This window comes from Corylus avellana, chromosome ca1, assembly GCF_901000735.1.
Source record: "Corylus avellana chromosome ca1, CavTom2PMs-1.0".
NCBI lineage: Eukaryota > Viridiplantae > Streptophyta > Magnoliopsida > Fagales > Betulaceae > Corylus > Corylus avellana.
In genome coordinates this window covers 11480234-11500658 of record NC_081541.1, presented here as the reverse complement: position 1 = coordinate 11500658, position 20425 = coordinate 11480234, and the positions used below count along the sequence as shown (strand labels likewise).

Genomic DNA, 20425 nt, shown 5'->3' with positions numbered 1-20425 from the left:
GTTATGCTTGGATTAGGATTAGCTCCCAATTTTATTTCAAATTTCTAACAGATTATAAACTGGGGCAGTTAGGATTCCGTCACCTTCAAATTTAGGATGAAATCTCTTATAATCTTTTGTCCAATTACACGAACAATGAGAATTGTCTTCGGCAAATCTATTTAGGACAAAAAAAAAATTTTAAATCAAGTTTGGAAAATTTTTTTTCTCTAACTCATTTAAAATAGTGTCAAGTATATATAAACATTTAAAACATTAATCCAAGTTAGTAAACTGCTATTAATAACACTTGACACTATTTTAAATGAGTGAAAGGATATTTCTTCCAAACTGATTTAGAAGAAATTTATGTTTATCTATTTATATATTGGGTAGGGGCAGCTCAAAGACTAGGCAATGAAGGCTACTACCTAATAATATTAAAAAGCCCCTTAAGAAATAAAGACCCCCTAAAAATAACAATTTTTAAAAAAATAATTATAAAAACAACATTAATTAACTCATATAGTCAAACTTAAATATACGTTTTTTGCTACTTGCTTTTCAACATATGCAAATAAAGAAAGATGAACAACAGTTTATAGTGCAATTTAAACAAAAATAAATATTATTAATTTTTTCTTCAAATTGACTTTTTGAGTGTTAAACGCACTTTTAAGCTCCTTAAATGCACACCAATGCAGGCCGTAAGTCAATTATTAGTTGGACCAACTTTTCACCTTATTTTTACATAATGAGAAAAAAATAACCTTGCAATTTACCATTTTGCCAAGGCAATGGCATCCTATTAATTAAAGGGTTAAATACTTAGTGCCCCCTGGGGTTTGACAATTTTATTTTTACCCCCCTGGAGTTTGTTTTTATCACAAGAGGTCCTTGTGGTTTTGATAAATGACCAAGTTAGTTCCTCAGTCAATTGACCTAACGAAATTTCACGTGGACCAATCAGATATTGACACGTGGCACATACTTAATTTTTTTTAAATTAAAAAAATAATAATAAAAGAAAAGAAAATGAAAAAAAATTGGGGGCGGCTTGCCGGATGGGGGTGGCCAAAACCACCCCCCGTGGGTGTTGGGTGGTGGCCGAGCCACCCCCTTGGAGCAGATGGGGGTGGCCTGGCCATAGGGCTGTTAAGAGAGCAAGCCGCTCGCTCGCGAGTTCGGGCTCGGCTCGCATAAGCTCGACTCGTGCTCAGCTCGAATATTAAATGAAGCGTTTCATGAACACGAATCCTGGCTCGAATATTAAACGAAGCTAGCTCGACTCAACCTGGCTAAGCTCATGAGCAGCTCGTATAAGGCTCGAATTGGTAGTTATTCACATAATTCCTCATATTAAAAATTGATGATTTTTTTTTTTTTTTAATAGCATCCTTTTATTATAAAAGGATGCATATCCTTCTTCTTCGAAACCAAGTGCCTTGCTATATTGACCCGGGCTCCATACTCCACTAACCAGACTAAGCAAATGCTCATATGCAAGCTGGCTTCTTGAGCCGTTTAAAAGTACTTGAAATTTAAATTTATAATAAAAAAATAAATTAACAAATTAAATTAAATATAAGAACCAGCTCGGCTTGACTTGTTATGAGCTCGAGCTCGATTTTTTGGCTCGTTCTTAAGATCGGTTCAAGGTCGAGTAAAATTTAAATAAGTTGAGCCCAAACAATGGAAGTTCGCTAAAGCTCGGCTCGTTTACACCTCTACCTAGCCACCCCCATGGCCAAAGAGGGTGGCTCGGCCACCCCCAAATGGTCAAAGGGGGTGGCCCAAATGGCCAAAGAGCCACCCCCAAATGGCCAAGGAGCCACCCCTAATTTTTTTTCCCTTTTTTTTTTTTTTAATACTTTTTTTTAAAAAAAATAAAATAAAATTTAAATTAAGTATGTACCACGTGTCAACATCTGATTGATCCACATGAAATTCCGTTAGGTCAACTAACGGTTAACTGACAGAATGACTAACTTGGTCATTTATCAAAACTACAGGAACCTCTTGTGATAAAAACCAAACCCCAAGGAAGTAAAAATAAAGTTGCCAAACCCCATGGAGATATTTAGCATTTAACCCTTAATTAAATTCATGCCTGGACTTTGTGATGGTAGTTGGTTCTCTCTCACTTCACGTCATCAAAAGATTAAAATTAATGACTCAGAGGGAGAGATAAAGGAAGGGAAGGGAGGGAACATTTACTGCAGTAAAAGCATCATCACCAAAAATTATACTGATTCGGGCATTCAACACAAGTTAATGCATAAACCTTCTACAACAAGAGTAGATAAGAAAACATAGATTTATCACATGAAGGGCCTCTCACTTCATTTTGGCTTCCTTAAACAGAACATGACGATTCACCCGGGGGTCGTATTTACGAAATTCCAGCTTCTCAGTTATCTTAGTGGGTTTCCTCTTGACGTAGAAGAACCCAGTCCCAGCAGTTGAGACAAGTCGGATGAAGATAGAAGCAGCCTTCTTCTTCTTGTCACCCATTCCTTACCATCAACAAAAATAAAAAAGCCAGTGAATTTAAGCATCAGAGAAGACATGTTCCAGGATGAAGTAGGAGGTTCCAGGATGAAGTAGGAGGTTTCAGAAATATGTAATTATTAGATGCACATTATTACCGTTTCACCATATCATGGTTTTGAAGTGCAAACGTTTCATACTTGATAGGTGTTACTACTTTGTCTTTTGATTGGACTCTAGCACAGATGACTTCCCACTAAACTTAATGGAAGCAATTACATTCAATGGTCTGATCATTTGAGGTTTTTCTAAAAGTCAAAGGAATAGGTAGTAATTTAATGGAAGCAATTACATTCAATGGTCAGATCATTTGAGGTATTTCTGTAAGTCAACTCCTCGCCACCACCAGCTTCTTCTCCTTCTGTGAATCCCACTCCTACAACTTCTGATACATTGCCTATTGCTTCGTGTAAAGGCACTCGTTCTTGTGTTATACACTACCCTGTCTATAATTATGTCTCTTACCATGCCTTTTTTCCTCTTTTAGCCAACCTTTCTTCCACCCATTTTCCTACTTGTCTCAAGGATGCTTTATCTCATATCGAATGGAAGAAGCTGCAGAAGAGGAGATGACCGCCTTACATTGTAATAACATATGGGATCTCGTTTCCTTACCTTCTGATAAACGGATTGTCAGTTGTCATTGGATATACCATCAAGTATCAGCCTGACGGTATGAAGCCCGACTTGTTGCTAAGAGCTATACCTAGACTAAGAGTATGGACTATGCTAAGACATTATCTCCACTTGCCAAAATTTCTTCGCAAATGTACTTATTTCTCTCATTGTAGCATTTGACTGGCCGCTATATCAACTAGATATGAAGAATGCTTATCTTCATAGTGATCTTTCTATAGAAGTCTATATGGAACAACATCCAGAATTTGTTGCTCAAGGAAATATGGAAAGGTATGCAAATGAAAATAAATAAATAAATAAAAAATAAAAAGAAGCTATTTGTGGCTTGAAATAGGCAACCTTGAGCCTGGTTTGAGAAATTTAGCCAGGCGGTAGTTGAGTTTGCAATGACAAGATGCCAAACATATAATTCGATCTTCTATATTCATTCAGGTAATAAGTATATGTTGATATTATTTTGACCGGTAATGATGTTAAGTGAATTGAAGAATTGAAGCACTTTCTGAGTAGTAAGTTCCATATAAAGATTTGGATAAGCTTAGATATTTTTTGGACATAGAAGTGGCTCGGTCAGTTGGTGGTATCAATTTATCTCAACCAAATTATACTTTAGATCTTTTGAAAGATACAACATTCTTGGGATCCAAACCAATTGATCCTCTAATGGATCCAAATAAAAAACTGATGATTGATCACGGGGAGCTTCTTGAGCATCCAAACATGTATAAAATATTGGGGAATGCTAGGTGCTCTCCTGGTGTGAGAGCACCTAGCATTTCCCTAAAATATTGGTAGGAAAGTTGAACTATCTTCCTATTACTAGACCAGATATTTCTTCTGCAGTAAGGGTGTGGTTAGTCAGTTTCTTGGAAAGCCAAGATGCCACATTGAGTTGCAGTTCAATGTATTCTAAGATATCTAAAAGGATCTTCAGGGTGTGGATTACTATATAAATCTAATGGACACTTACACATTACGGGTTATACTAATGCAGATTGGGCTGACTCATCCTCAGACAAAAGGTCTACCACTAGTTATGGTACATTTCTAGGAGCTAATTTGGTGACATGGAAAAGCAAGAAGCAAACTGTGGTTGCCAGGTCTAGCGCTCGAGCAATGTCTCACACTACCTGTGAACTTATGTGGTTAAGAAACTTTCTTCGAAGAAATCAGTTTTAAAGTAGCAACACCTATGCACTCTTTTGTGATAATCAGGCAGCAATCCATAGAGCCACTAATCCAGTTTTTCATGAACGAATGAAGCATTTTGAAGTAGATTGTCCTTTTGTTCAAGACAAGTTAGTCAATAAAGAGATTGTTATTCCTTATGTGAAGTCAAAAGATCAATTGGCAGATTTATTTACCAAAACTCTTGGTCATGGACGAGTTGCATATATTTGCTCCAAATTGGGGTTATATGATATATGTATATTCCCCAACTTGAGAAGGAATGTTAGAAGTCCATCTTGTTGATAGACATTGTGTTAATCTTGAATTATGATCTCCTCTATAAATAAGTGTAGGTATCTGCATAAGAAATTAGCCCACCACTTATTTTCCCAACAAAAATTCCTCCTCCGCAAGAAAAGGAAGAGAGGGGAGGGAATCAAGATCCTCTAGAGTTTCTAGGTAACTCTAGAGTTCTTAAAATTATATTCTTTATTTTAAAGAAACCATTCAAATTTTACTATCTCAACTCTTACCACCTCTAACAGAATCCTTAATTTTTTCTTTAACTCATTGTTCTTTTGAATTAACCTAGAAAATCTAGAGGATGCTAATCTGAGAGAGGTTATCAAAAAATGCAAACATAAACAACCATCTCGGGAAGAAATCCATTATCAGACAATATACAGTAACCCAACACAAAATTTTGTCCAATCTTACAAAAAGCTCAATGGAACACATCGTGCACACACAGACATTTGAAACTTCACAAAGCCAACACATGTATAGGTCTAGATCAATAACAATCAAGAACTCTTAAACATAAGCTTAACAACTGAGGAGGAAAGAGAAAATACCATCAAAACAAGAAACAAAGACATTCCCTGAAAGCTAGAGATCTTAGAGGACACCCTATACGTGGGTTGGGGCTTAGGCATGGCAGCCGGTGGAGTAGGGTTGGACGACGTGTATGACGAGGTTTCAGCAGACCAATCATGTATGCATATAAAAAACCTGGGTAAGTGACACACATAGGCACATATCCAAACAAAGCTCTTTGCACAAACAAGATTCAGCTGATGATCATGGTGGTGACCCAAGAACAAGAAGAGCAGTTTGCTCCAACGGCCTCAAACCCATTCCACCATAATCTACAGTCACTTGAGGATACATGTCCACTCAAAGGCTTTGCAAGACAAACGTAGAAAGCAAGCTCTTCCATGGGGCACATGAACCCATGAATCAAAATGGATTAGGTCGCAATAAGAACGCCGTTTGAGGCATAACTTTTAATAGGCAATTCCTATTGTGAAAAGCCCAGACCCTGCACACGACTTGGGGCACAGCTAAACTGGGGATTCACCAATCCCAATTAGGCCTTTGCTCCCCATGTGATGACAACGACAACAGCATCTCAAGATTTGGGACGAGAGTCCATGTGGGTTCCCAACTGTTCGACAAAATGCCCGAACTAACTAATCCTATACATCCATGCAATTGCTTTTGCGCGCGCAAAGACAGTTGGGATTAACCACTAGAATAGAAGTAGCCTTCCCTTGAAGTTGCTTGTGAATTGAATATTAATTAAATGAAGATGTTACGGCGGGTGCTTCATGGATGGCATGGTTATGCCTTAAATGGTAATCGGTAGCATAGAGGTTATGGGGAGAAGATGAAGGATAAGGTGTGGAAGGAAGATGAAGAGAGAGGCGTGTAACTCAAAGCACTTGAACCAGCTCATTATCTTCCAATACATTTATATCAGTAGTATTCAGCCACTGTCATCTTCTTCATTTCTCCATTCTACTCATTTCCATACATAATCACCATAAAAATATAACAAAATCCAGAAAAGTATTTCCAGAATAAATTGAATATTGAATGAATAAAAAATTTAAATCAAGGGGAGAAAAAAAAGAGAAAAATCTCATAGAGAATGGCTTGGGAAAAAGAAAAAAATGGATGAACAAAAGACACTTCCAAATCCTAGATAAAAGGTTTTCTTCAGTAACAATTTTTCAACTACCAAGTAGCTTCTTCATTTCATCCAAAGAACACTAACGAAAACAAAAACATCGCAAAAAAAAATAGAATAGACGAAAATGTAAAAGACATACCGTTAAATCTTTGCAAAAACCTCGCTCTTCGAAAGAAATATCCCACCAAAAACCCTAGCTTAAAAAGAGGGCTTTGTAGACTTAAATACTCCCACCCCCGAAAGACAAAAATAACCTCAAAGTTTACATTTAATTACCAGCAGCTCAACTTATCGCCCGGGCGCACGTTAGCACAGTCTACCCTCTCTCACAGAAGACACACAGAGAGCTCTCTCATTTAGAGCTCATTTTTGCTTCCTCAGCTGAGAAAAAACTCATTCAGGTCAGGTAAAAATTAATTTATTTTCTTCTCATTTTCCTTCGCGATTTTCTCTTCTGTTCTTTTTTCTCGGGAACCAAACAAAATGCGAGTGGTTTTTTTTTTCTTAAGAGTTTTCGTCTCCTTTTTTTGTTTTGTTTGTCTTTTTTTTTTTTTTTTGCGGGGCGTACGTAGAGATTGATCGGAAGAGGATATGGCGAGCGCAGTGGATGCGGCGGGAGATCCGATCCCTACGTCGGCTGTGCTGACGGCGTCGTCGAAGCACATAGGGCTGAGGTGCCAAGCGGAGAACGTGGCCTTCCTCAAGTGCAAGAAGAATGACCCTAACCCCGAGAAATGCCTCGACAAAGGCCAGCAAGTCACTCGCTGCGTCCTTGGCCTGTAAAATCAACCTCTCTATCTTTTCTTCTTTTTATTATTTGATTTGATTTAGTTCCCTGATTTATCGTACTTTGTGCTTTGTTTGGATGCCGAGAAAATGTTAAAGAAGATAGGAAATTTGAATGTTTGAGTGTTGGATTTTTCTTGATTTGAGACTACAACAGGAAACAATTTTTTTTTAAAAAAAAATAAAATAAAATAAACGCTTTCAATGAAAACATTTTAGAAACTGAAAGATCGGATATTTGTGATAATTTGTTTTATTTTCTTCGGAATTCTTGGCAATTAACTGGAGATAGGGTTTTTGGTCTCGAAATTACATTCTTAATTGAAAATTGAAGTTGACAGTTATGTTCCAATTGCTTTGTTCCTTTCGGATAGAGGTTCGTTGGTCTATATGATAGGCTACATTTCAATGCTTAGACATTCGTTGTGCTTCTGTTTCTTGCATTTGGACTTGTCAGTTTATAGTGTCATAGTTGAATCTTAAATATTCGTCAAATTTTTTATTAAGTTTTCAATTAATGCAGCTTCGATTTTGAGCTAAATAAATATAAATCCACGCTATATTGGTTGAAGCAATGCCCTAAGCTCATCCCCATATGTCTTCTTATTAGTTTGGGCTGCTTCTCTCCTTCCTACTAAACTGTCAGTCACATTTAATTCGAAGTCTGAAAGTATGAGCAAAATTGGGTGATTTTGCAAGTTACATTGGACTTTGTTTCTTTCTATAGTTTACTTTGGTATCAGCATTACTTGATGAAATAAACAGTTAGATAACTCTTGACACAAATTTGAAACTATTCTATTCTGCACTTGGTAGAGTTTCATTCATGGCAAAAAGAGATTTTTGAAATAAAGAGATTTTTCTTTTCTTCCTCGGAAATGTTTTCGACTTCTGACAATGTTGTTGAAAGTTCAAATTCATTTTTAAACAGCTTCACCCATTCTTGTGTTCTTTTCCTTAATACATTTTGTCTTTGCTCCTTTTATATCTAATGAAACTGCACTCAGTTTTCAAAAATGTTTTTACTACAAGTTGCATTTCCTTAATTTTCTCCCGTGTTCTCTTACCTTTTTCTCATATTTTATGGTTTTTTCAAAATAAATGTATATTGTTTAACCTTTCTGATTAAAACTTTCATATCAATCTTCTAATTTGATCTTGAAAAATTGATTGTATACTACACTTATATTGGTTGTTCATATAAGGACAGTACATGTAGGAGAGGGGGCAGGGTGGTTGAATCATTGAGATATAGAACACTTCTATTTGAATGTATACATTCTAACTAGAAAAGGTGATAGAAGAATTATTGTGCAATTGGTTAAGTCCTACTATGATTCTTTGGCATTTGTTGCATGCAACCCTTACTTGTTGGGAGAAGTCAACTGTAATGTCCTTCTAACTACATCTCTGAAGAAGAAATATCGAGTTGGTAGACAGAGTAAGTCAAAAATAACTAGTTTTCTTCTTAAACAATATGATTCAAATGATATGTATATCTCTGGCCCAATTTGATTGGAATTAAGGATTAGTTGAGTTAAGTTGACCTTAAATATCCTCAGGAATTGCAAAAACATCTGTCATATAGTTTCCCGTTGCGACATTTGATTGCAGATGAGCCTGTATCTACTCTTCACAAGATGAATTTTCAACCTGGGTTGATCTTCAAATCTTATTGTTTAACCTTTTTCTTTTATTTATCTATAATTTTTTTCTTTTATACCCAACATTTAATCTTTCATCTTCAACCTTTTTCCTTTTACTACCAAGCCATATAAGGCATAATACTGAAGGCGGCTTTTTTTAATTAGAAATCCTGATAACATATTTGCAATAGCTGTGATGTGCATGAACTAAGGTGTGCAGTGTTATTAATAATATATATCAAGTAGAACTTGATCATGATCGCATGATTTGATTATGATCAGCCGCCCTGCTTTCTGTGTTTGAACGTTTACTTTGCTCATCTGGTTAATTTCTTCATTCTAGTAATTTGAATTCTTCATTTTCAAGTTGTAGCTATGACTACCACTTTACAACCACATGCTCACCCCTTTTATTCAGCTAATACCAGTGCTTGTTGTACCTCATTGTTGGAAATCCTTGTAGCTTGAAATGAAATTATCCAGTTGTCGGTGCTTATTGTGGAGCTCGAGCTCTCTCTGTTAGCCTTTTCTTTTCAAGTAATTAAACTTCATTTAATTACTGGTCTGCAGGGTTCTGAACTCATGTAGTGGAACCTACAGTGAAGCCTTCTTATCTTAGGTAGTTGTGTCCTAAACGTGAGAGAGAGAGAGAGAGAGAGAGAGAGTTTTTCCCATATTAAATCAGGGAGTCAGAGGACTGCACCATTTTTTTCCTCTATGGGCCGTCTTCACACCCCCCCCCCCCTTCCCTCCCTTTTCCTCCTCTTCCTCTCTTTCATAATAGCATACAGTATACTGAAACTCCATATGATGTATCTTCCACAAATCATGTTTTAGTTTCTTTTGTATGCTGGACTAGTACTTCCAATTTTTTCCCATTTTGTTTCTCATCGTTGTTCATTAGAACATGGTATTGGACAACTCAACCTCTCCATTAAGCACCTATGAGGCTAGTAGATATTCTTTTAGGTTATAATTTTATTGACATATAACTACTTGTTTGTGTTTAGACAATCATTTTATTTACTATATATAATCACTGTACAGATTGCATAGTTTTCAGAAAATAATAATAATAGTAATAATAATTGACTTTTTTATGGTTCTGATATTTGGAACCTCTCTTTGTAGAATTCCATCAAAACATTTGCATGGAACTTTGTTAGACCTTTTGCTTCGTTCATGCACAACAGTGTGCTTATCTGCATTGCTAATGTTGGAAACCTCCCTGCCCTGCAGGCTGAAAGATCTTCACCAGAGGTGCACAAAAGAGATGGATGCATATGTCGGATGCATGTATTACCACACAAATGAGTTTGATTTATGTCGCAAAGAGCAGCAAGCATTTGAGAAATCCTGCCCTTTGGAATGAGACATATAAGCCTAATCTCTCGGTTACAATAATATACAGTTTGCATTGAGCAAGTACTGTTGTTGCATACAGTTTTAACTTTTAATGGAACTTGTTTGTCAACATGGATATTGTCAACCATTTTGCATGTCTGTGGTCAGATTTTCGAGCGAAATGTTTCCAAGCAGGACAATGTTGCCCTCTTTTCAAGCATAATTATTGATGATTATTCCTTTTTCAAAATAGTGTAATAATCGATGCCTTTTCTTATACTGTATCTGGCGGGGAAACATATTTTTTTGGTATTCGGCTAGTTGAGAATGGCTTACAAGAACTGAAGCACCAAATCTACATGGACATTAATGCCCCCACCGTAGATTTCTGATGCCAGTCAGCACAAGCCAGGGCTGCGCACAGTTACAATATTAAGGTTTTCTGTTGCCATAATATAAGCATAGAGGAGTATTACGACAAAAATGGTTGTGTACCACGTCAACTATCTACAACCGAAACCTCTTTTGCTTTTTTTTTTTTTTGGTTCTTTTTCCCTAATGGTAGCCACGATAAACCAACATTTTGTTCTATACCATTAGGCTGGTTTTAGAAATTATCCAACCGAAATCTAACCCGTTGGCTTCTTGGACTGGCAGAGACAGGAGATGCAGCATCCTAGTGGCCAGGAATATAACTTAGAGCAATTTTTGTCTTCAAAACATAACGCTACTACTCATCATTTGGTCAGTGGTTCTCAGAATATATAATGATACAAAATTGGAGGACAGACAATATTGGCAGCAATGACTAATAAACATTGTAGTCAGCAAAATATATACATGCAAACGAGCAGCTACATCATTTATTATTAGAGCTAAAGTAAAGAATCCAGAAAACATGCTTAGACCTACAATCACAAGGGTCCGCTGTATACCACCACATAGAGATCTCGGGATAAATGTATCACCCCGTATGCATGAACTAAGTTCTTTCAACTAGCATTTCCATGTAACTAGAAAGAGTAACATCACAACCAAATCAAATAATCATAAGGATGGGAAGTAGAACCAATCACCACTTATATAGGAGATAAATTGTATGTAGTTTACAAACACATTATGCCAAAATAACTGAAAACAAAAAACTACAGTTTGCATTTTGTACACCAATTGATCTATTCCCACAGTTGCTAATGGTGGCTTGGTCAAGCAGGACTTTACTTTGTACCCCAAGGCCGGGAATGATGTTCAAGAACCAAACCAACCATATAAACGTTTTGATGCTCCTCCAAAAGTCAAAAGCAACACTTAATTAACAAAAAGGACTAAATCCGACAAAACACAACCATAACATAAGTCTGACACTGTTCATTCCCTCTCAAAATATTACACAGTTTTCATCCAGCCAAATTAATGCTCAAAGTGCGCTCTGAACCAGCAAAGAGCATCATAGGACAACCATCAGCGAGGACTGCACAGAAAAAATCAAAAGTCACCTTTCTTCAATTCACCAATGCAAAATAGATTATATAAACGTTCTCTCCAAAGCATTGATCTTCATTTATATAACTCATGCCGATTGGACTTTAAAATATCAATAGGTCGAATTATGTTTCTAAATCAAAAGTATTTAGACACCACTTGAGGAATAGGCAAACTTTATGGGCCCATAATCGCAAGCAAAAGCCCCAGTGTTACGTATAATAAATTTTTGAATTTATTCATAGATTAAAATTACACAAGTATAGGTTACTGAATCAAACAGCTAAAAGACCAGAGATGACGATGATGAGCACAAAAAAGACATTCATTAGATAGCACTAACATGTATTGCAATGCCATCTCATAGAGAAATCAGTCATCAATACAAACTGAAAAATGCTTCTACCTGTAGGATCGTGACCGAGATCTCAAAGGACTGCGATCATTACCCCTCGGACTCAGTGACCTGTTTGGTGCATAATTCCTCTCATCATGGGGACTCCGACCGTTTTCCCTTGGACTCAAGGACCTTCTGTAGTCCCTCTCATCACGTGGAGAAGGAGATCGTGAAATTGACCTAGATCGCACTGGAGAAAGATAATCATCCCGAGCCACACGGTCCCTGTCCCAATGGCAAAAATTATTTTAAAAAACAAATAAAAGCTCATAAATCAGCACACAGAACAATAATGGATAATAGATATATTAATATTGAACAAATCACACCAAATAGAAGCAACTCTATCTTTCACAACCAGAAACCAGTCTAATTCATATATCCATAAAGCTTTCAGCAGTCGTAAATTAGACATTTGTTTTTTATTGATAAGTACTAATATATTTGGTTTTAGATAGAAGAATTCACTTACATCCTCTTCAAAATCTAATTGATCAAAACATGACCTTTACCTGCACCTTTCCAAGGGTTTCTGAACAAAAATATGAAACTTGGATCCAAACAGTGAGGGTTAAGCTCTATAATGATGTACTGGATGATCAGCATCTGATAACTTCATAGCTCTCTTGGCCCCAACTTTCTAAAACCTCAAACTATCTTTTTCTTGGACAATGTCATCAAATCTCTACCAGTAAAAACTTTGAATTGCTTCCCTTCTTTGAAGATGATTTCTTTCTTTGGCCAAATATATGCTCTATATTTCTTTATTAACTGGATGGTATATGCAAAACAAGATATCAAACTTAACAAATTTCTTATGATAAAATTACTTGAACAGTTTAAAAAAGTAAAATATAAAGTACTCTTATGATTTGAATCATCTCGTGCACCAACTTTAGCTAGTCAAGTTCATTCAACAGTAGCAAGCCTCACACCAAAAGTCTGAGGAAAGGAAAGCCCATGCAAGTTGTAGGAAATAGCTTGAGAAGGTGAGGTTATAGATAAACTTATGGAGAGACTTTGACAGAAATGTAAGCAAGTTGTCCATCACTTTATGCTCTCTTTTCTTGTTAATCTTTTTTAATCCAGAAGTCCTTAAAAGTCTCCCTTTTCACTTTAATATCTGCATAAACAAGGCCACCAGCAGATATTATTCATTGGAACACATGCTGCATTACGTCTAAGAGATAACAACCTCTTTACATCAAAGTCACAACAAAGGAGGTCATCAAGGTTAAACGACCGGATATTACTTTCAACTTCTCCAGGATTTTTTTTTTTTTTTTTTAGCTAAGTAACAATTTTTTTCCAAGATAACAAGCAGTAAACCAGCAGGATTTCTCAACCTCAAAAGAAAAAAGAAAAAAAAAAAAATTGCAATCCTCGGTCAATAGAAGTTCTTATATAAACCATTTTGCAACTTCAATAGATAAGCTCTTACTGTGAAGATATCGCCAAGATACAAGAACAAATTTACTAGGGCTGGCAATTTTAACACGACCCGCGAACCCGACATGAAAAAATAGGTATTGGGTTTGGCCTTATCGGGTTCGGTTAAGAGCCAATTAATTTCATGTCCGGCGGGTCAACCCACCAGATCCGTTTAAAAATTTTTTTTAAAAAAAAAAAATCTCCTAGCCGTATTATAAATGGACTATCTAATATGTATAGAGTTGAAAATTGCTAATTTTGTGAATGTGCTGATCTAGGCCTCCTATTTTTGATAATGAATGTGTGGATTTGGATTGTAAGGGTGCAAAATAGGTATATATTGAGCTTGTATTACATTGCAATGATCCTAAGCCACATGATATATACCGAATTGGCTATGTTACCATTTATCATAAGATGAATACGCATTAAACACATCTAAGTAATACGCAAAAAGAATAGTCAAAATTAGGCTTAACATAGCCCAGATCATCCTGCTACACACTTGAGGTCATTAAGAATTTGAATGGGTGAACACTCTGTCGTATATTGAATGTGCACACTAAGACTATATAAGTGACTAAAAATTAACAATTTGTTAACAATTAACGATGTTATTGGTATTATTATTATTATTATTACATTTTTTTTTAATTTTAGGGTTTAGGGCTTTTTTAACAGGTCGGGTCACCTACTAAGAACATGAGTCGTGTCGGATTGTGTCAACCCAATATGACCCGGTTATTTTAAACGGGTTGTGTCGGGTTACCCGGCTATTTTCCGTGTTATAATCGTGTTAAACCCGCAAACCCGTTTAGCGTTTTTTGTGCATACGTAAATCGGGCCGCAGGTCGTAATCGGGTCATGTCAGATACCTATTTTGCCAGCCCTAAAATTTACTATTGTCCAACTACAAACACACAAAATGAATGTCAGAAATTCTTTATATAAAATGTAAATTTATCCTTCAGAAGTATAACCAACCATACTCTCCAAGAAACAATAACAAAAGAAAACAAAGAGACAAGCATAATAGGTATCAATTTCCTAGAATTCAAGTAGAAGGCATATGTAATAACAAATATGAAATAACATTAGTTGTGACTCATTATTGCTAACAATGATTAAACTCAAGTACACTTGTTCTAACTCAAAGTTGTAAATATTGATTCCCACCTGTGCATGAGATAAAATTATAAATACTGAATTTACTCATCCATGAAAATTGATATCCCGCAGATACTTGTGACCCTTTTTCTTATGAAACTATATCAGCGTAATGAAATCAGATAAACATTTAGATTCTAATCATAGGACAACAAAGTAATAAATATACATTAGTTCTCAAATCATTTGAATCAGTTGTGCATTACACAGCCAATCCCAAGCACAAATAGCTCCCATCAGTTTTATGCAACGCGCAGCCAATACAAAGCATAAGGAAAGGATAAGGGTTGTGCCAAATAGACAACCAAAACAACACCATTGGTCAAATGTATGGCTTTGTTACATTGAGAATACTATCACATTGGCAATAATAAAAACCATATTATTGAAATGCTATCACTCTCAATGTTCTGAACTTCTTGTTAAAGTTTTATAGGTGTCTCATAATTTTTTGGCATATAGCAAAACAAAGGCATTTCTCCATGAATCAATGCTGCCATTTATAAGAATCAAAGACCCAATGTCTGCTGAAAAAAATTATTATAATTCATGGACTCCAAAGAATTTTGCCTAAACCCAAAAACAAATGAAATGAACAATGCAAGATTTGCAGACACATATATGTATAAGATGTTGTGCATAGTTCATGGCACATAAACAATATGAAAGAGCTATAACTGTACTACAATCATACAGCACTGAATTATCAACAGAGGAAATGACGACAACAAAAACAACAACAATCCCTAATTAATATTGAAGCTCTTCTAACAGTTAAAATCCAAACCTTGAGTCATGCCTAGCTGGTGTAGGTGACCTTGAGTAAGCTGTGAGGGAAAAAAAATTAAGTTCAATTAATTTAGCAGAAATTTAGAGGAAACAACATAATTTCATCTCACCAAGAAAAATACAAATCAACTTTTAGGAATTTGTAGAAATACATTAAAAACACAAGAGAAGGTTCAAACTAACAGCGGTATCGGCGTCGAGGGGACCTTGGTGGAGTTCTCCTTCTATTGCTTCCTCCATGCCGGCTACTTTTTTTTCACGGGTGAGGAGAGAAGAAAAGAAAAACAGAATCAAGGAGTGATTGATGAAGTAAACAGTTAATTCCAATAAAGGGAAGATTTTAATAAAGATGTTGCTGAAATGTTGTTATACCTTCCGCGGGAAGTCGTACGCATTTCTTGAGGTGTTTTTCTGTTCTCCTCAGCAAACACAATTCTAATCTCACGTCCACCAATAATTGTATGGTTCAGTTGCTGTTTTGCTTCAGCAGCATCTTCACCATAACGGTACTTGACAAATCCAAAGCCTCGTGGCTCCCTATATATATACAAAAAGAACACAATCCAACATCATTAGATTAACTTTCTCATACTAATGCAACCAAAATATCAACAAATTTGCAAAGTGAATGAATCTCCATTTTCACGGAAGTATTTGCTTAATGACTTCTACTGTTTTTAGCACAAACTAATCCATATCTTTACCGTAGTCCATTCTTGAAGAAAGTGTGACTTGCACTGTATTTTTTTCAGGGCTTGTAACCCATATCACAATCCATTCCTGAAGAAAACATGACTTCCACTGTATTTTATTCAGGGCTTGTAAACAATATCTAAATATTAGACATGCTTTTTATCCTAGGCAATTAGTGTTAGTGATGATACATAGATACATAGATACAATGTGTGTACAAACAGAAACAAGCCAGAGCTTAAGGCATAGTCTCAATTAATGTAAACGATCAAATCTACAAGAATAATAATGAATGAGTAGCTTTATTACCATCCAAAACATAAAGACAGCATCAGATACATTTCTAGCCTCATGACCTTACTCATTACAAGTTACTCGGTAGCTCCTATTAAGTTAGTATAAGAATACAGGTATGATCAACCTCCACCAATCAAATTTTCAACAACATTTTCTTAACACACCTAAGTACTCAAATTATCATGATCTAATGGAGAAAATCACCAAGCAACAAGTCTATACATACGATACACAACAAAATTTGAAAACCAACCGTGCGGACATATAGTACAAATTGCAAAACATACCCAGTATAGTAGTTCTTCGGTAGATACACATCCTTCACAGGGCCAAACCGCTCGAATGGGTTCCTTAGATCTTCTGGCCTGCACACCATAGTTTAAAACCCTAAACAAGCCAATTTTTTAAATAATTGAGCAGTTTTTTATTATATTAAGGGTTTAAACACAATAGGCTCAGCATAATTAGAGTATACATTCAAATTCAGACCAATTAACACAATAACAATAATAATACAAAATTTTCTCAAAAAATAGAACACTTGAAGAAGGAGAAGAGACCTAGCGTCAAGGGGAAGATTGCGGACGAGCAAGCCAGAAGGAGCAGGGGAGCGACGGTCTTTGTACGACCTGCCTTCGCGGTATCGATCGCGAGGCTCGTCGTCGTACCGCTTGCGGCCGCGCGGGGGGGTTCGGCTCCTCCGGCGAGGGCTGTGGCTTCTGCTCCCGCTTCTGTACCTCGCCATTCCTGCAGAATCTCTCACTTTTTTCTCACGATTTTGAACGTATTTGGAAACCCTAGGAGCAGAGAGAGCAAGCAAAACCCTAACCCTACACGAGTATGTGAGAGTTTCCAAAGTTTTGGAGGGAGAGCGATAAGGGGACGTGAAGCTAGAGAGGGAAGTGTATATATTGGGGGCCTGTAAAACCTTGGGCTTTGATTGGGCCCACCTTTATTTCGTTACATAAATGTTTTTATGCATTTTTATGTTTATTTTTCATATATCTCTGCTGAATTTGCATGTTCATTTTAAACTCATTTCCCTTCCTTACAAACTCGCCATGTTTAATGGTATTTCGAAAGCAATAAATATTAATGTAGCAAAATCTTAATATTAATTTTTTAAAAAAATAGTTAAATTTTGATCAAATTTACGTAATAAAATACTTCAATGTATTTTTAGTTCAGAATCCGTTTGTGGTTTATAATTTTTCTCGTGTTTTTTATTTCCCAAAATTTCAATGGTCTTTGTCTCTTTGATAATAAGTAAATTGGCCTATTGCTATACTTTTTTTTTCTTTTTTTTTTTTATCAATTTTATGCGCTGCCTTCAGCATAATTTGTGTGGGATGTGAGTTCATTTACGCCAAGCACATTTTTCTACTAACCGCTAAGACGGTTACGATTAACGATTATTGCCAATAACTGCTAACCGTAACCGTATTGACACTCATAGTTTGTATTTGTGTGTCGTACTTTGCATGATCTCCAAGAGATAACTCAATTGGTTGAGACCATGCTTAATAAAGCGGATGTCACTAGTTTGAATTCTCCTCCCCCCTCTTGTGAACATGTCAAAAAAAAACTTGTGCATGCACCAGCACCACTACACCATATCACACTTATGGCTCTGATACCATTTGTTGAGAAAATTGTTATCTTGTGGAGTCTTTCAATGAGGATACTATAACAAGTTATGAACACCACTTAACTCAAAAGCTTTGTCCAAACTATGTTATATTAACACTCACATGTGTATATTGAACAATGTTAAGCCAAACTACTGCCTTAGTCTATGTGAATTAGATTAATAAACCCAAGCAACAAGTATAAGAAAAAAAATCACACAAGCAATTAATCAAACACCAAGAGAGCAACACATAAGAACACACCAAATTTACAAGAAAACCCCTTCAACATATAGGAAAAAACCACTGATCAAATCACAATTTACCCATTTTCAAATCACAATTTTAAATGGTAAATTACGTTTTTTAAAAACCAAACACATAATTTTAAAGGGTAAACTGCGATTTTAAATGCCAAACACTTAACTGCATTTTTAAAAATTACGTTTTCAAATCGTATATTTTAAGATCATTATTTTTAAATCGCAATTTCAAATGAACTCTAAGATTACAGCTAAAAGTCCATTTGTTATCCCCATTGGATTTGCCTCTCATGATGGCCTGGTATCCCATAATTTTGGAGTGTATCATGCATAATGGCCTTGTACATGGTTGTTTGGCTTGGGGCGTACTTTGCATATGTTGGAGCGGATCTCCTGTTGTGCAGGTACAAATAGAACCGGGCAAATGGACCGATTTCGAGGCGTTGCACGTACGTACACCTTGTGTGCTTGTCGGCCCAACTTCCGATGGTGTTATATCCATATTTTCTTGAGAAAATTATATTTTACTCTCTAAAAGTTTTGGGCAATTTGTAATTCGACCTTTAAAATTTTAATTTTGGCAATTCACCTCCCTAAAATTTCAAATTTTTACAATTTGACCAATTATATCAAAAACTTCTTATATTGCTCATAATTTTTTATTTTTTTATTTGTATAAAAAAAAAAAAATTTAAAATCCGGTGGCCGTAGCCACCCCTTTGGCCATTTGGCCATTTTTGCACCCCCAATTTATTTTTATTTTTATTAAAAAAATAAAAATTATGGGCAATATGAGAATTTTGAGATAATATTGGTCAAATTGCAAAAATTTAGAACTTTGGAGGGTGGATTGCCAAAATTGAAACTTTGGAGGTCAAATTGCAAGTCGCCCTAAACTTGAGGGGGTAAAATGTAATTTTTCCTATTTTCTTATATTTTATTGTAGTGTTTATATTTTAATATGTCACATGTGGCTTGTTTTCACATGTCCAAAGGTTAGATAATTGTCCCGATGCTTTATTGAAATGATTGCATGATCAAATAGAATCTTGTTATTAGCTTCTAAAAGTGCCAAAGTCTTTGCTAAAAGCTTTATCCTCCATATAAAAAGTGTTGGAACAACATTTTTTAGAGCATGATGTCGCAAAACGCTCCAAGCCTTCCAATTCCTCCATATTCGAAGAAAATTATCCTTATTATATTGTTCTACCCCACATGCCTATTTCATATAATAATGTTACTATTGTCAACAAAATAATAATAAAAGTTACTAGTGCTTTTAATTAAAGATTATTTCTTTTAAGTGACTTCCTTTGGCTTTTAAGGCATTGGTTACCAATATTGCCATAAATCACCCTGAGATATTCATTGATGAGAAGATTTTCACTTATATATATATATAGAGACACACACGAATATGAAAAGATTGAGCCTAATATTAGAAAGATACCACAACTTTTAATAATTAATATAACATGATTGAGCTTAAATTTATAGGTTTTTTTTTTTTTTTTATGGTCTAAATTTATAGACTTAATCTTTTAAGTTGGGTAGTAGTTTAATATTTTAGATTTTAGTCTTATTGAAAACTTACATTTGCCCAGAAATTTCTTTGGAACCTTTGCGAAGAAAATGATGGCTGAGTCAAACTCCTTTCTTAATTCATTGTTATGGAAGTTAAGATTGTCTAAAGTTGTGAACAATCATTTTTGGTCATATAGAATAATTCAAAGCCTATTTAGTACTTTTAGATTTTTCTTTTTCCTTTTTTCAAACACGGAAAACTCTTCTCATATACCAATTAATTAAATAAAATTTCATATGTGACCCTCACTAGCACCTTTTTTCAAAACAAACTACAAAACTTTTTTCAAAACACTTAGGGTGCATTGGGGATTGTGATTTCGCAAGAATAATCTATATTTTTAAAAGATATCGAAAAATGTAAGGCGTTTGGCATTACGATTTACAAAACACTTAATTTAAAATATGAAGAAAAAAAAATTACAATTTCGATAAGCAGGTTAGGGGGTGCTTTTTAGAAGAAAAAAAATTACGAATTTAAACCAAAATTAGGATTTTGCATAACAAATATTTGATAAAAAATTACTTTTTAACATGTTTTACCAAACGCTTTTACAATTTTAAAAAGTAGCGATTTAAAAAACATAATTTTTAAAACGCAATTT

The 20425-nt window shown here is 35.4% G+C and overlaps 2 protein-coding genes across 3 annotated transcripts; one reads left to right on the top strand and one right to left on the bottom strand.

Moving 5' to 3' along the window:
• Nucleotides 1-6611: 6611 nt before the first annotated feature.
• LOC132180880 (NADH dehydrogenase [ubiquinone] 1 alpha subcomplex subunit 8-B) lies at nucleotides 6612-10219 on the top strand. Its single transcript, XM_059593868.1, has 3 exons — nucleotides 6612-6719; nucleotides 6888-7092; nucleotides 9985-10219. Exons 2-3 carry the CDS (start codon nucleotides 6905-6907, stop codon nucleotides 10115-10117), a joined length of 321 nt encoding a protein of 106 aa, XP_059449851.1. The 5' UTR covers nucleotides 6612-6719; nucleotides 6888-6904; the 3' UTR covers nucleotides 10118-10219.
• A 933-nt stretch (nucleotides 10220-11152) lies between these two features.
• On the bottom strand, nucleotides 11153-17224 carry LOC132183604 (serine/arginine-rich SC35-like splicing factor SCL28). 2 transcript variants are annotated; one of them, XM_059596962.1, is made up of 7 exons: nucleotides 16906-17224; nucleotides 16633-16710; nucleotides 15728-15892; nucleotides 15539-15603; nucleotides 15354-15393; nucleotides 11978-12193; nucleotides 11153-11560 (listed from the first exon to the last, which is right to left on the bottom strand). In XM_059596962.1, exons 1-7 carry the CDS (start codon nucleotides 17088-17090, stop codon nucleotides 11551-11553), a joined length of 759 nt encoding a protein of 252 aa, XP_059452945.1. In that variant the 5' UTR covers nucleotides 17091-17224; the 3' UTR covers nucleotides 11153-11550. The 2 variants fall into 2 exon arrangements, with proteins under 2 accessions (XP_059452945.1, XP_059452952.1); XM_059596969.1 differs by having other exon boundaries at nucleotides 15539-15600.
• Nucleotides 17225-20425: the final 3201 nt, after the last annotated feature.

Excerpts from the sequence above, each read along its gene's own strand:
- LOC132180880 (XM_059593868.1), top strand. The coding sequence starts at position 6,905 with ATGGCGAGCGCAGTGGATGCGGCGGGAGATCCGATCCCTACGTCGGCT. Across the intron at positions 7,093-9,984 it reads ACTCGCTGCGTCCTTGGCCT|GCTGAAAGATCTTCACCAGA; the intron begins GTAAAATCAACC and ends CCTGCCCTGCAG.
- LOC132183604 (XM_059596962.1), bottom strand. The coding sequence starts at position 17,090 with ATGGCGAGGTACAGAAGCGGGAGCAGAAGCCACAGCCCTCGCCGGAGG. Across the intron at positions 15,893-16,632 it reads CCGAAGAACTACTATACTGG|GGAGCCACGAGGCTTTGGAT; the intron begins GTATGTTTTGCA and ends GTATATATATAG. Across the intron at positions 12,194-15,353 it reads CCAGCTAGGCATGACTCAAG|GGACCGTGTGGCTCGGGATG; the intron begins GTTTGGATTTTA and ends CCATTGGGACAG.